General features: G+C 45.3%; 1 protein-coding gene across 5 annotated transcripts in view; it reads right to left on the bottom strand.

Annotated features, from left to right (window-relative positions):
• tspan13b (tetraspanin 13b) overlaps window positions 1-16,852 on the bottom strand; it is a 91,866-nt gene that overhangs the window by 13,618 nt on the left and 61,396 nt on the right. Inside the window, exons 6-7 of one of the 5 annotated variants that reach the window (XR_007451417.1) lie at window positions 5,521-6,246; window positions 4,071-4,981 (exon numbers count right to left, since the gene is read on the bottom strand). Coding sequence is in view for 2 of the 5 variants with exons in the window: in XM_049601662.1 (XP_049457619.1) it covers window positions 6,172-6,246 (75 nt within the window). In the remaining 3 variants the exon portion in view is untranslated. Of the gene's footprint in view, window positions 1-4,070; window positions 6,247-7,721; window positions 8,313-16,852 lie in introns of those variants that run through there. The other 4 variants (XR_007451419.1, XR_007451418.1, XM_049601662.1 and 1 more) reach the window with 4 other exon arrangements.

Genomic DNA, 16,852 nt, shown 5'->3' with positions numbered 1-16,852 from the left:
ATCCCACAAGCATGACAACACCAAAAAACAACACCAAGGGTCAGCTCATACAGGATCTTATCACGGACCATAACTTTGATTTTCTCTGTTTAAGCGAAACGTGGCAACCGCCCAATGATTTTATTCCACTCAACGATTCCACTCCCCCCGGATTTATTTACAGCTGTCGACCGCGTGACTCTGGCAGGGGAGGAGGTCTCGCGATGCTCTACCGTGAGAAGTGGAAAGTCCTGCCAGTTTCTACCCCTGCCTATCACACATTTGAGTCCATCACCTCACAGTTATCTGGCCCCATCCCCACCATCGTTGCCACCGTGTACCGTCCCCCTAAACCAAATAAGGAGTTTTTAAATGACTTTGCTCAATTCCTGACACATCTTTCCACACTCTCTCCAAACATACAACTCCTGGGAGACTTCTATATCCACATGGACAATACCAGCAACGCTCTCACCAGAAATTTTACATCTTGCATTGACAGTTTTTGGACTCCATCAACTCATCAACTTCCCAACACACTTAAAAGGACATACTCTCGATTTAATATGCTGTTCTGGTCTCTCTCCTGTCGACTGTAAGGCAATTCCCCTCCCCTTTTCCGATCACATGTTAGTTTCCTTCAATGCCAACCTTGCACTTTCCAAAATCAATCTCCCACGCACTATTTCTTTCTGTAATATTAAGGACATTAATTTGGACATTCTCTCTTCTGGCATTAGCTCCCTCCCCAACGCAGACAGCTTTTCCACCCCTGATGAACTGGTACTCCATTACAACAACAGTCTTCATAATCTCCTGGACTATCTTGCCCCACTTAAAACCATGGTTCACTACCGCTCTCAGACAACTTAAATCCAAAGGACGCCAACTGGAACGCCTCTACAATAAGACTGGTCTCACTGTGCACACGGAAATATATCACAACCACATTCTCCACTACAAGGACTGCATCTCTCAGGCTAAATCCACCTATTACTCTGGTTTAATCAACTCAAACGATGGCAACTCAAGGACCCTGTTTTCACTCCTCAGTAACATTACTCAACCCCCGGACTCATTTCCACCACAGATGTACTCTACTGCCTTTTGTAATACCCTTCTATCCTTTTTTACTGCTAAAATTAATAACATCCATCAGCAACTTGCTCCCAGCTCCTCTCACAATTCATCTTCCCTATTTCCCCCTGTGTCCCCTTCCCAGTCACTCTTAGTATTTGCTCTACCTTCCGTTTTCGAAACCACTGGTCTGATCAAAAAATCCAAATCATCAACCTGCCAATTAGACCCCCTTCCAACTGCTCTTGTTAAAGCCACCGTTTCCTCTTTGGCCCCTCTCATCACGCACATAATCCATTCTTCCCTCACCACTGGAATTGTTCCCTCACCCCTTAAAACAGCTGCTGTCACCCCAATACTCAAGAAACCTGGCGCAGATCCCAATAACCACAATAACCTCCGTCCCATCTCCAATCTTCCATTTCTCTCAAAGATACTAGAAAAAACTGTTGCCTCTCAGCTCCATTCCCACCTTTCCCGCAATAATCTTTTTGATCAATTCCAGTCCAGTTTCCGCCCTCTCCACAGTACTGAAACGGCACTACTCAAAATCACCAACGATCTCCTCCTGGCAGCTAATTCCGGTCTCCTATCCATCCTCATCCTGCTTGACCTGAGTGCGGCCTTCGACACCACCTCACACACCACCCTCCTGGACACACTCCTCTCTATTGGCATCACACATACCCCCCTCAACTGGTTCAAATCCTACCTCTCTGGCCGCACTCAGTTCATCCAACTCAGATCATTCACATCACATCCACTCCCAGTCACCACAGGCGTGCCCCAGGGCTCTGTCCTGGGGCCCCTCCTATTCATCATTTACTTACTCCCCCTTGGCTACATCTTCCGGAAACATCACATCCACTTCCACTGCTACACGGATGACACCCAGCTCCATATTTCCACCAAACCCGACTCCACCCTACCACCTTCCTCCCTCACTGACTGCCTCCTTGAAATAAAATCCTGGTTTTCATCCAACTTCCTCAAATTAAACAGCGACAAAACAGAAATTCTACTCATTGGCACCAAAACCACCCTATCCAAATCCCCCAGTTTCACAATATCTATTGACAACTCTAACATTTCTCCTTCCCCACAGGTCAAGAGTCTGGGTGTCATCTTCGACAGCACACTTTCTTACACTTCTCATAACAACCACATAACCCAGTCAGCTTACTTCCATCTCCGCAACATCAACCGCCTCCGCCCCTCTCTCACACCTCACACAGCTGCCATTCTGGTCCACAGTCTCGTCACCTCCCGGCTTGACTACTGCAACTCCCTCCTGTTCGGCCTTCCACAAAAAATTCTCCATAAACTACAACTGGTATAGAATTCAGCAGCTCGCATTATCACGAGGACTCCATCCACTCACCGCATCAGGCCGGTCCTCCAGCAGCTCCACTGGCTCCCTATCACACACTGTATCCAATACAAGATTTTACTGCTCACCTTCAAGGCCATTCACAACCTAGCCCCTCCATACCTGTCTGATCTCCTCCACATTGCCACACCCGTTTGCACACTCAGATCCTCTTCCTCCATCCACCTCTCCGTTCCCCCCGCCTGCCTGGCTACCATGGGGAGCAGAGCATTCAGCTGCTCTGCTCCACAGCTCTGGAATTCACTCCCCCTTGACCTCCGCAACACCACATCTGTCAATCTGTTCAAATCCAAACTCAAAACACATCTGTTCAGACTTGCCCATTCCACCTGATCATATGCATTACACTGTCTTACTGTCTTCCCCTCTATTTTAATGTATTGTATGATGTGTTATGATGTTTTGTATGCTGTGTTTTATCTTTGCTGTAAGGCGACCTTGAGTGGCTTGAAAGGTGCCCTAACAAATAAAATGTATTATTATTATTATTAGTAGTAGTAGTAGTAGTAGTAGTATTAAGATCATATTTCTCCTGTTTTTGCTTCTCTGCACTGGCTCCCTGTAAGATCCAGAATTGAATTTAAAATCCTACTGTTAACTTATAAAGCTCTAAATGGTCAGGCTCCGTCATATCTTAGAGAGCTCATAGTGCCATATTATCCCACCAGAACACTGCGCTCTGAGAATGCAGGGTTACTCGTGGTCCCTAAAGTCTCCAAAAGTAGATCAGGAGCCAGAGCCTTCAGCTATCAGGCTCCTCTCCTGTGGAATCATCTTCCTGTTGCAGTCCGGGAGGCAGACACCATCTCCACATTTAAGACTAGACTTCAATCAACCAATTCAATCAATTTTATTTATAAAGCCCAATATCACAAATCACAATTTGCCTCACAGGGCTTAACAGCATACGACATCCCTCTGTCCTTAAGACCCTCACAGCGGATAAGGAAAAACTCCCCAAAAAAACCCCTTTAACGGGGAAAAAAAATGGTAGAAACCTCAGGAAGAGCAACTGAGGAGGGATCCCTCTTCCAGGACGGACAGACGTGCAATAGATGTCGTACAGAACAGATCAACATGATAAATTAACAGTAATCCATATGACACAGAGAGAGAGAGAGAGAGAGAGAGATGCAGGTAATGACAGAATGGCCGGGTTAGCTAGATGCAGCAATAGGATACGAGAGAGAGAGAGAAGGAGAGAAGGTGCCCGGTGTATTATAGGGGGGTCCTCCGGCAGACTAGGCCTAAGTCAGCCTAACTAGGGGCTGGTACAGGGCAAGCCTGAGCCAGCCCTAACTATAAGCTTTATCAAAGAGGAAAGTCTTAAGTCTAGTCTTAAATGTGGAGACGGTGTCTGCCTCCCGGACCGTAACAGGAAGATGATTCCACAGGAGAGGAGCCTGATAGCTAAAGGCTCTGGCTCCTGATCTACTTTTGGAGACTTTAGGGACCACGAGTAACCCTGCGTTCTCAGAGCGCAGTGTTCTGGTGGGATAATATGGTACTATGAGCTCTCTAAGATATGACGGAGCTTGACCATTTAGAGCTTTATAAGTTAACAGTAGGATTTTAAATTCAATTCTGGATTTTACAGGGAGCCAGTGCAGAGGTCCCTGTGTGACCAAAGTGAAAGCTGTGTCAGCATACTTGGTGTGAAGTCAAACACATTCTCAGTGGGTGTTGGCCTCCGCCAAGGTTGTCCCTTGTCACCAATCCTGTTTGTGATTTTCATGGACAGGATCTCAAGCCGCAGCCAGGGGGTGGAAGGGGTCTGGTTTGGGGACTTCAGAATTGCATCTCTGCTTTTCGCAGACAATGCGGTTCTGTTGGCTCAATCACACCGTGACCTCCAGCATGCACTGGGGCGGTGTGCAGCTGAGCGTGAAGCAGTTGGGATGAGAGTCAGCACCTCCAAGTCTGAGGCCATGGTTCTCTGCCAGAAACCGGTAGATTTCCCTCTCTGGGTTGGGGGAAAGTTACTGCCTCAAGCGAGGGAATTCAAGTATCTTGGGGTCTTGTTCATGAGTGAGGGTAGAATGAAGCGTGAGATGGATAAGCGCGTCGGTGTGGCTTCTGCAATGATGCAGGCGCTGTGCTGGTCCGTCACGGTAAAGAGGGAGCTGAGCTGGAATGCGAAGCTTTCCATCTACGTCCCAACCCTCACCTATGGCTCTGGGTAGTGACCGAAAGAATGAGATTGCGGATACAAGCGGCGAAAGGGGTCATTGGGGTGGCTGGGCTCAGCCTTAGAGATAGGGTGAGGAGCTCGGACATCCGGAGGGAGCTCGGAGTAGAGCCACTGCTCCTTCACGTCGAAAGGGGTCATTTGAGGTGGTTCGGGCATCTGACTAGGATGCCTCCTGGGTGCCTCCCGCTGAAGGTGTCCCGGGCACGTCCCACTGGTAGGAGGCCCCAGGGTAGACCCAGAGCACGCTGGAGGGATTACATATCTTGTCTGGCCTGGGAACGCCTTGGTGTCCCCCAGGAGGAGCTGGAAAGCATTGCTTGGCTTGCTACCCTCATAACCCGGCCCTGAGATAAGCAGAAAAACGGATGGATTCTTGAGTTACGGCTAAAAACATATTTTGTGACTGACCTTGACCTTTGACCTCCGACCACCAAATTCTAATCAGTTTATTCCTCAGTCCAAGTGGACATTTGTATCAAATTTGAAGAAATTCCCTTCAGGTGTTCTTGAGATACTGCGTTCATGAGAGAGGGATGGACGGACAACCTGAAAATACGGCTACGGCTAAGGCATAAAAAGATGCATTTCAAATGTAAACTGATTCAAAATGGCTAACTTCCTGTTAGGTACAGGGCATGGTGCCAAGAGTCTTTCGGTAGGCGCTGGTCTGGAGATTTCATGTGCCTTTTGTGAGTTTTGAAACTCACAAAATTTGACACGTGCATCAGAAGTAGTGAAAATTACATGGACATTCAGCAGCTGATTACATTTCTTTATAATCTCAGCACTGATTGTGTTAATTGTGTTGAGATGCGTCAGTTTTGGGTAATAGAGATGATACAGTTACCCTTGCTTTGGGGTATTCCTCTCTACCTTTTCTTACCTCCTGCCACAGTGCTGTAAGTCCAGATCCCTCTTCCATCAGTGTTTTATTGTGGTTTACAGTACAAAGGCTCAGACAGGTGGTTTACACAGTCAAAACAGCAGCTCTCATACAGTAGCTCATATCTGCAGTAGAGTCACACACACACACACACACACACACACACACACACACACACACACACACACAGTATTTATACTTTCAAAATAATGTAGTCATATCAATATGCAGAGTAGCAGTTGACATCATTGCATTCAATGGGGCTGACAAAGAAACAACAACCAAAGGAATAAAACAGTGTTCAGGGTCAACATCAGGCAGGCTGCAAAAATACTTCTGGAATATACAGCAGACTCCTGTAGACAATATTGCCTCTTTTTACACACACAAGTGCTCAGTGTACTAACTGTATATGTTCATACACTTTTCTTATGCAGAGCTGTCACACTCGAGGCAACAGATGTGCTCTTCCTTCAAAAATAACCACTTGTTTTCAGAACACACTTCACTCTTGAAAAACCAAGCACATCATAATAACAGCATGGCTGCAACTGTCAGTGGAAACACTTAAGTCAGTGTTGTATTTACAGTTAAGGCCCAGAGAAAGTCCATAGAGGTGGAGAGGTGAGAAGGGCTGAAGCTGGTGCTGTCTCACAGGAAAGCACTGGGGTTGGCTCGGGGGTCCTTCTGGTTCCTATAGCGATATGTAAGCCACACTCCCAGAATCTGACAAAAGGACACAATAACCGTCAGATACTGAGAGAAAAACAATAACATCTGCTCATCTTTGTGTGAAAAAAACAGATCCTTTGAGAAGACCCAAACCCGCAGTGAACATATCCCACACTAACAAGTACTGTGTGTGTATCACAGAACTCAGGTGTTGTCCAAAAACTATTAAACACACATCAGTGAACCACACTGTTGCACTGAGTGACAAGCTCCTTCATTACCATGAAATACTGTAGTTATATGGGAGTCAATACACTGTCCCTCTACCCGAAATATTTAGCATCAAGCACCAAGTGTGGATTCATCCGCTGCTAAAAAATAATCCCTAACAAATGCACTATTTCCTCTTATTAGAATAAAATTTGTTTAACTAGAATTAACGCCCCGCATTTGTATGCCTCAGTGCACCAGTCAAGTATTTCCTACAGTTTACATATATGTCTGTGTAAACATGGATACTTTGCACACATCTTCCCCCCAGCAGCTCAGAGGATCTATAAAATCAGAGCAGTTTCAAGATTAGAGTCACCAATTTATAATCTGACCAAACGTCTCTCTTTCTGTTCCTGAGATATGATGTCGAGTCATGGCCAGAAAAGTGTTTTATACAGAACATTAAGATGTCACACTGAAGCTGACCTTTGACCTTTTAGATATAAAATGTCATCATTTTATCATTAGACCTTTGTGTGAAGTCTTGTCATAATGAGCGTAAGAATTCTTGAGTTACAGCCAATAACATGTTTTGTGTCAAAAGTCAAGGTCACAGTGACCTTGACCTTTGACCTTCTACCGCAAAATTTTAGGTAGTTTATTCTCTAGTCCAAATGAACATTTGTGCCAAATTTGAAGAAATTCCTTCAAGGTGTTCTTGAGACTTCACATTCACGAGAATTAGATGGATGCAAGGTCACACTGATCTTGACCTTTGACTACCAAAATCTAATCAGTACATCATTGAGTTTAAGGGGACTTTTGTGCCAAATTTGAAGAAATTCCATTAAGGCAGTCTTGAGTTATCTTATTCACAAGAAGGGGATGGATGTACAAACATACATATGTACAGACAGACAGCCTGAAAACATAATGTCTCTGGCTACTGCTATCGCCGGCGTGGAGGCATAAAAACTACAGTGGCCAGCTGTTTTGGGAAATTACAGATGTTTCTTAAAAAAGGAATCACTATGCAAGTATGGTGTTTTTTAAGATAGATGTCTTTAGTAGGAACCAATAGGCTTTGAGAGCCACAGACAGAGTATGAAAGTTAGAAATCATCACAAGATGTGCATGGTTGGTTTGGGTTCAAACAAGGGATTTGTTGACAACAGAAAAATGTAGAATTTCACATGTTAACATGTTGCATAGAACAGCAGCCTTGCTTTAAACAGTTCATAAGACAAGGTAAAAGTTATCCCGAGAAAAATTACTGTGCAGCAGATTACATTGTTAGTACAGAATGATCATGATCAATCAATCAATCAATTTTATTTATAAAGCTCAATATCACAAATCACAATTTGCCTCACAGGGCTTTACAGCATACGACATCCCTCTGTCCTTATGACCCTCGCAGCAGATAAGGAAACACTCCCCAAAAAAACCCCTTTAACGGGGAAAAAAAACGGTAGAAACCTCAGGAAGAGCAACTGAGGAGGGATCGCTCTTCCAGGATGGACAGACGTGCAATAGATGTCGTACAGAACAGATCAGCATAATAAATTAACAGTAATCCGTATGACACAATGAGACAGAGAGAGAGAGAGAGAGAGAGAGAGAGAGAGAGATGCAGGACAGACAGTAATGACAGTAGCTTACAACAACATTATTGAAAGTAATAATATTATAGTTATAGTTCTGGCTACTGTGGTACAATATGTTGAAAGTATGTATTAATATCTGGCAGTATACATGTGTGACAATAGTCGTATGTGTATAATAACAGTAGAAGTATGACTAATGACTAATGATGGCAGCAGCAGCAGGAGGCATCTGGCAGGACCACGGCAGCAGCACAACCACACACGTCACGCTGTCCAGGCACCGCTGCGTTATGAGTTAATCTGAGAGACAGTGGAGCACAAAGGCTCCGGAGAAGAAGCTGAGTTAGTGACATCCAGAATGGCCGAGTTAGCAAGATGCAGTCAATCAATCAATCAATCAATTTTATTTATAAAGCCCAATATCACAAATCACAATTTGCCTCACAGGGCTTTACAGCATACGACATCCCTCTGTCCTTAAGACCCTCACAGCGGATAAGGAAAAACTCCCCAAAAAAACCCCTTTGACGGGAAAAAAAAACGGTAGAAACCTCAGGAAGAGCAACTGAGGAGGGATCCCTCTTCCAGGACGGACAGACGTGCAATAGATGTCGTACAGAACAGATCAGCATAATAAATTAACAGTAATCCATATGACACAGAGAGAGAGAGAGAGAGAGAGAGAGAGAGAGAGAGAGAGAGAGAGATGCAGGTAATGACAGTAGCTTACAACAACATTAATGAAAGTAATAATATTATAGTTATGGTTCTGGTTACTGCGGTACAATATGTTGAAAGTATGTATTAATACCTGGCAGTATACATGTGTGACAATAATCATATGTGTATAATAACAGAAGAAGTATGACTAATGACTAATGATGGCAGCAGCAGCAGGAGGCATCTGGCAGGACCACGGCAGCAGCACAACCACACACGTCACGCTGTCCAGGCACCGCTGTGATATGAGTTAATCTGAGAGACAGTGGAGCACAAAGGCTCCGGAGAAGAAGCCGAGTTAGTGACATCCAGAATGGCCGAGTTAGCAAGATGCAGTAATAGAATACGAGAGAGAGAGTGAGAGAGACAGAGAGAGAGAGAGAGAGAGAGAGACGGAGAGACGGGGCCCGGTGTATTATAGGGGGGTCCTCCGGCAGACTAGGCCTAAGTCAGCCTAACTAGGGGCTGGTACAGGGCAAGCCTGAGCCAGCCCTAACTATAAGCTTTATCAAAGAGGAAAGTCTTAAGTCTAGTCTTAAATGTGGAGACGGTGTCTGCCTCCCGGACCGTAACAGGAAGATGATTCCACAGGAGAGGAGCCTGATAGCTAAAGGCTCTGGCTCCTGATCTACTTTTGGAGACTTTAGGGACCACGAGTAACCCTGCGTTCTCAGAGCGCAGTGTTCTGGTGGGATAATATGGCACTATGAGCTCTCTAAGATATGACGGAGCTTGACCATTTAGAGCTTTATAAGTTAACAGTAGGATTTTAAATTCAATTCTGGATTTTACAGGGAGCCAGTGCAGAGAAGCTAAAACAGGAGAGATATGATCGCGTTTCTTAGTTCCTGTTAGTACACGTGCTGCTGCATTCTGAATTAGCTGGAGAGTTTTTAAGGACTTACTAGAGCTACCTGATAATAGAGAGTTACAGTAATCCAGCCTTGAGGTAACAAAAGCGTGGACCAATTTTTCTGCATCTTTTCGGGTCAGGATAGGCCTAATTTTCGCAATATTACGCAGATGAAAAAATGCAGTCCGTGAGGTTTGCAGTAATAGAATACGAGAGAGAGAGAGAGAGAGAGAGAACTCATCACTCTCTCACTTAGAGACAACTCATCACTCTCTCACTTAGAGAGAGAGACCGGATGGCAGCGTGAGACCGCGAGACCACTGTGGGATTTTGAGATTCAACATGGCGGCGCTTAGCTGCTAGATTAGATATCAACAAACTAGCCAAATAAATATAATTACCTAACGGGTGACAACTCCAGCCTGCACCATCAGCCAGAGTGGAGGACCTAGAAGAGTTTATCGATCAATACTACTACGAGTGCGTCATGGAGGGTCCTGCCGACAACCCCAATAAGAGGAAGAAGACCGACTCAGCCACCGACACACAAGACTTGTTATCCTCCGAATTTAGCGTCTTGGAATCCATCAACAAGAAGCTAGAAGTGCTCGGTATGCTTCACCAGGAGATAAAAGACTTGAAGGTAAGCTTGGAGTTCACTTACCAGCAGATTAGCGACCTGCAGCAAAACAACGCTGAACTCCGCTCCACCTTAGCGGCGGTCGCTTCAGATGTAGATCTCAAAAAGGAAAATAAACTCCTTAAGGAAACTGTCCTCGACGTGCAGTCCAGAAGCATGAGAGACAATTTAATCATTTCTGGCATCCCGGAGAGCACACCAGACAACCCAGAAGTCCAGGTAAAAAAGTTCATGGTGACGGCCCTCAAGATCCCGACAGAGACTGTAAACAACATCACCTTTCACCGCGTCCACAGCCTCGGACCCCGAGGAGGCCAGCGTCCTCGTCCGATCATCGCCAAATTCGAACATTATCAGCAGAAAATGCTCGTTAAGAGTAAAGGACGAGAGCTAAAAGGCACGCCGTTTGGTATGAGCGATCAGTTCCCCAGGAAATCAACGAGGCGTAAAGTGTTATATCCCATTTTAAAAGAGCACAGGCAGAAGGGAAATAGGACCTCTCTTGTTGTCGACAAATTATACATAGATGGGCAGCTATTCCGCCACTCTACCACCACCCCATGGCTCTTCTAAGTGAGATAAGTGCCCCTAAAACCACAAAACAAAGCAGAACCATAGCTTAATTGTATCATAAAAGGAATAAAAAAAAAACAAAAAACAAAAAACAAAAGATGTGTGTATACATGTATATATATATTGGGGCTGCACTATTCTTGAAATAAATAAATAAATAAATAAATATATGTATGTATATTTCATTCAAAATGGTACTCTGACACATTTCTCCTGCAATAGATAATTAAGCATTCCTGCGATTGCAATGCAATTAATCATGCGGCCCTGGTATATATGTATGTATATATGTATATATGTAGATGTATATGTATGTACATGTGGTTATGTGGATCCCCATCCCTCTCACTCACTCCCCCTCCCTAACCTCACACACAAATACACTCCATGTAACCCCTTTGTCTTTTCAGGTTTGTAAATACTTCAAGGCACAGGCGCTTCTGGTTGTTGAACATGCTTGTATTCTAATGCTCTGCTCCATAACTCTACGGTGCTTCACCATGACACATCGGTTGACTGTAATACATACACTTAACAATTACACATACTCATGCAAAATCCACACAGATAGAAACTCACTTAGAAACACACACAGATCATTCTCCATACCCACACACAGTATGATAAAACCCCCACTTTGTCAATGTCACACCTAAACTTGATTTCCTGGAATGTACATGGCATCCGCTCACAGGCGAAAAAAATTAAAGTGATGGACTTTGTCACAAGATTGAAAACAGATATTTTCTCCTACAAGAAACCCACTTGCTAAAGTCAGAAGAAAAATCTCTTAAAGATCCAAATTTTAATCAAATTTTTTCATCCTGCTATAACAACAGACAAAGAGGTGTCTCTATCATGGTCCACAAGAGACTACCATTTACTTTAAACAGCACAGTAACAAACCCAGAAGGCCGTTACATCATTATTCAGGCAACAATCTTTAACAAATTATATACAATCGTTAATCTGTATGCCCCTAATAATGATGATCCAGCCTTCTTTCACACAATCTTCTCTTTACTATCTAACCTATCAGACAGCTCGACAACTATAATAGGAGGAGACTTTAACACAGTCCTAAATGGTTCATTAGACCGATCTAGCAACTCAGCACACACAAAGCAATCACAATCGGCTAAGGTAATACAGGAATATATGGATGATTTTGGGCTTGGCGATGGCTGGAGACTCAAATACCCATCGAAGAGTGAATATACTTTCTTCTCTCCTGTGCATCGCTCATTTTCAAGAATTGACTTTTTTCTCTTAAACAACTCCATCTCACAAAAAATTACCACAAAAATACACCCGATCATTATCAGCGACCATGCACCAATATCACTCAATCTGCAAATAGAAACCATCCATAAACGGCCCCCAACATGGCGCTTTAATATCTCTTTACTTAAAGACCCAGACTTTGACAAAATGGTGAGACGGGAGTGGGCAAACTTTCTTGAAGACAATGACTCTCCAACTTTATCTCCATCTTTAATATGGGAAACTGGGAAGGCAGTAATCAGAGGAAAAATTATATCATACTCCTCCTACAAGAAGATACAGGAATTGCAAGCAGAAAAAACATTGAGGAAAAAATTAAACAACTAACACAGGAATATGCAAACAATCCAAGTGATCAAGTATGGACCCAATTACAGTGTACAAAATCGCAACTGGACAATATTCTATCAAAGAAAACTGAATTTATCATACAGCAACTAAGATATAATAATTTTGAACACAGTAACAAATCAGGAAAATTTTTGGCTAATCAGCTCCAATGCAATAAAGAAAAATCTCTGATACCAACAATCCAGGGCCGTCCGAAATTATACACAATCTCCTCAGGAGATCAATCAGATTTTCTATTCTTTCTACCATAACTTATATTCAACAGTAAACAATCCAAACCCAGAAGATATTCAGGCTTTTCTCGATAACCTAAATTTACCTCAGTTATCCACGGAACACAGAAATATGTTAGACGCCCCCCTGACTATTAATGACCTGCAGAATGCATTAGACAAAATGCCAACAGGTAAGGCTCCAGGTCCAGACGGCTTTCCTGCTGAATTTATAAAACATTTCTGGACAATATTAGCACCACTTTTCATCAGGACAGTGACAGAGATCAAAAAGAACGGAGGTATAAGACCTCACATGAATACAGCAGCAATCAAATTATTACTTAAGCCAAACAAAGACCCCACACTTCCTTCTAACTACCGTCCTCTATCACTAATTAACAGTGATATCAAAATTATCTCAAAGGCACTCGCTTCTAGACTGGAGAAAATAATCGCATCAATAATTCATAATGATCAAACGGGCTTCATTAATGGCAGACACTCAAGCAATAATGTCAGAAGAGTTCTTAATCTGATAAGTAAAGCACAACGCGTTAATACAAAAGCAATTATTTTGTCACTTGATGCAGAAAAAGCCTTCGACAAGGTCAACTGGTCCTTCCTATTCGCCACCCTGAGTGGATTTGGCTTTGGAGAGTCATTTATCCAGTGGGTTTCAGCCTTATACAATTCCCCTAAGGCCACAGTCACCACCAACGGGATCACATCTAAAAGCTTCATTTTGCAGAGAGGAACCAGACAAGGGTGCCTCTCGCCTCTACTGTTTGCAATATTCATCGAACCATTGGCTATAGCAGTCCGTCAGAACAGCAAGATCATAGGTATCCATTCCACCCATTCAGAACATAAAATTAATCTATATGCAGACGACATTTTACTTTATCTACAAGAACCGAAATCGTCTTTACATGAAGTATTTAATCTCATAACACATTTCTCGAAACTTTCGGACTACTCCATCAACTGGTCCAAATCGACAATAATGCCAATAACGGAGAACTCTTGGAATCCTGCAGACCAAAAATTTTCTCTCCCTGTGGGCAACATAAGATATCTAGGCATAAATATTTCACCCAAACTATCAGACCTGGTCCACCTGAACTTCAGCCCGCTGCTAGATAAGATCTGTGGTGACCTGAAGCGCTGGAATAATCTTCCCATCTCCCTCCTGGGACGAATAGCCACAGTTAAAATGAAAATTCTACCCCAAATTAACTATCTTTTTTCCATGATTCCATTCACACCCACATCAAAATGGTTCCTGTCATTAGATTCTGCAATTACAAAATTCTACTCAAAGAACAAGACAGCAAAAATTAGCCTAAGCACCCTTCAGAAAAACAAATTGGAAGGGGATTAGACGCTCCTAACTTTAAACATTACTATTTAGCTAACCAGCTACAATATCTATTGAAATGGTTATATCCTAACGAAAACTACAACTCCTGGCTCGAATTAGAACAGGCGGACTGCAACAATATAAGACTCTCTGACCTCCCGTTTATCACCACTACACTCAGACGTCATAACTGTTTTAAGAACCCAATGATTGCTTCCACCCTATCAGCCTGGTGGAAAACACTAGAAATCACAAACTCTCCGATAGAACCTTGCTTGCTCTCTCCAATTTGGCACAACCCGGATTTTGAAATTGACAAAAGACCTCTCCATTTTAGCACATGGGAGATGAAGGGAGTAACTCATCTCCATCACCTTTTCCAAGACAATATACTTATGACATACACAAACTTATTTCAAACTTTTGAAATAAGAAATGGCAATTTTCTACAATATTTACAATTGATAAAAACAATCAAGAGGAGAATTCCAGCGCCTCAGGACACTTTGCAGCCACCAGAATTTGCCAAACATATTACAAAGCTTTCTCCGAGCAATAAGAAGAACCTCTCTAAGATTTATAAATTACTGTCAAAGACCAGTTCTATACATTTACCAACTTTAAAATGGGAAAAAGACCTGGGTGTATCACCGGACCCTGACTTCTGGACTCAGATATGCAAAAATACATTTAAGATGACAAGACACACTAATATACAACTTATCCAATTTAAAGTACTCCACAGAACACACATCACCCAACAAAAGATGAATAGAATGGGCTTTAGTCAATCTGACACATGCACTCAGTGTACTCAGAACACTGCAGACACCTACTTTCATGCACTCTGGTTATGTTCACCCGTCCAGCACTTCTGGTCTACAGTCACTCAAAAACTCTCCTCCATTTTGGACTGCAGGATCCCATTATCTCCCAACCTGTGCTTAATTGGTGACCTGATGACAATTGACCTCCCAAACAGCCACTGCAACTCTCTTCTTGTAGCCATCGCCAAGAAAACAATCCTAGTCAACTGGAAAGATAAACAGACCCTCAACATCAAACATTGGCTGAATCTCCTTGTAGAACATATTTCGCTGGAGAAAATATCTGCTGGCCACAGAAACCAATTAACATACTTTACAGAAAAATGGTCACCATTTATTCACTCACTAAACGTGTCTGTATAGTGCCACTCAGCCTGTGAGCATATGCCACCTGTACATATAAATATTACAACTCAAGAAAGACTGTTGTGTAATATGTAACGTGTTTTTGTTAATGATGTAACCCCTAATCCCTCTATCTCTCTCACCACAATATACCACAGCGGTTCATCAGAACTCAAGGTCTTAAGCATGTGTTAGGTGCACCTTCTTCCCTTTGAATCCGGGCCTGCTCCCTAGCTCTGTGGGGGATTGCGGGGCCGGGCGGTTTCCCCTGGGAGCGGATGTGTCTGGACTGCTCGCCCTGTGTGCCTGGGGGGGGCGGGGTCTCCTCGTGCTCCCTGGGCCTGGGGCGGCGTGCCCGGTCCCCCCTGGGGGGCTGTTTCCGCCCCTGGTGGTGCGGGGTGGGTGGGCTCCTCCTCCCCCCCCCCCGCTCCGCTCCCGCCCTTCCCCTCCCTCCTCCCTCCCCCCTCTCCCCATCCCTCCCTGCTCCTCTCTCCCGACCTCGGGGGGGCCCGGGGGCCGCCCCTGGGGTGGGGGGCCGGGCGGGGGGGGGGGGTGCGGCCCGCGGGGGGTGTTCTGGTGCTGCGCAGTGTGGGCCTGCCCGTTGGTGTGCGGCCGCCGGTGGGGGGCGGGTCGGATGGGCTGGGGGTCCGGCCTTGGGTCTGTGGCGGTCTGGGGGTACTGGCGGGGTTGCGGGTTGGTCTGTGCTCCTGCGCGTCGGGGTTCGGGAGGGCTGGGGGTGCCGTCGTCCGTGCACCCTGGTGGTGCGCCTTGCCCTTCTGCTGGGGCCGATTTGCGCGGTGTGGCCCAGGTCGGGACCACTGCGGGGCCTGCCACTGCAGTTGCCAGTGGGCGGGGTTAGGTGGGGCCCGTTGGGTTTCCTGGGGCCCGCCTGGCCCGCTGTCCATGGGTGCTGGGGCCTCGCGCTGGGGTCTGGTTGGTGCCACCTGCTAGTCCCTCCCATCCATTCCTCCGGCCCTCGGGCCGGGCCTACACTGGCCTGGCCTCCTAAACCACATTTAGTTCACTCACCACACATTGCACAGTTTTAATGCACCACATACACTCACTCTTCGAGGTGCGGACCACGGATGGATTGGGGGGCTACATGATGGGGCAGGCTATGGGACAGTGGTGTCCGGTAGCCCTCCATGCTGCCCCCCGGCCCATCCTTATCTGCTCTCCAATTTTAAAGCACCACATACACCTACATTTTGGGGGACAGATGGGAACAGGTTCCAGGTGCCTTATGGCTGCACGGGCTGCAGGACAGCAGTGGGCTGTAGCCATCAGCCTTGCCCCACCTGTCTCCTATGTCCTCAATTTTAATGCACCACATCACACTTATGGGCACTCACATTCACATTCACGGTGTAGGGTTAATGTTTCTCCGTCAGGATCGGAGAATCATAGTAAGAGGGGTGGTGGGTTTACACACACTGTAGACATGGCATGGCTAGTGGGGCCCGGCCCTCCTGGGCTGAGGTTGAAGCCAGGAGCCCATTTACATCATGGTGGTTTGGCTGGATTCCCGGTGTCCGGGGTCCCGCGGCCCGTGGCGGGTGGGCCGGGTGGCGCCCTGGGGGCTCTGTGGGTTCCTGCCGGGGTTCTGCCTCCTGACCGGCTGTGGTTTATGGGCCCTCTGCTAGGGGGTCCCGATGGGGGATTGACTGCT

This window comes from Epinephelus fuscoguttatus, linkage group LG17 (genome assembly GCF_011397635.1).
Source record: "Epinephelus fuscoguttatus linkage group LG17, E.fuscoguttatus.final_Chr_v1".
Classification (NCBI taxonomy): domain Eukaryota; kingdom Metazoa; phylum Chordata; class Actinopteri; order Perciformes; family Serranidae; genus Epinephelus; species Epinephelus fuscoguttatus.
The sequence above is the reverse complement of the archived record's forward strand: the minus strand, read 5'-3'. Positions and strand labels throughout refer to the sequence as shown.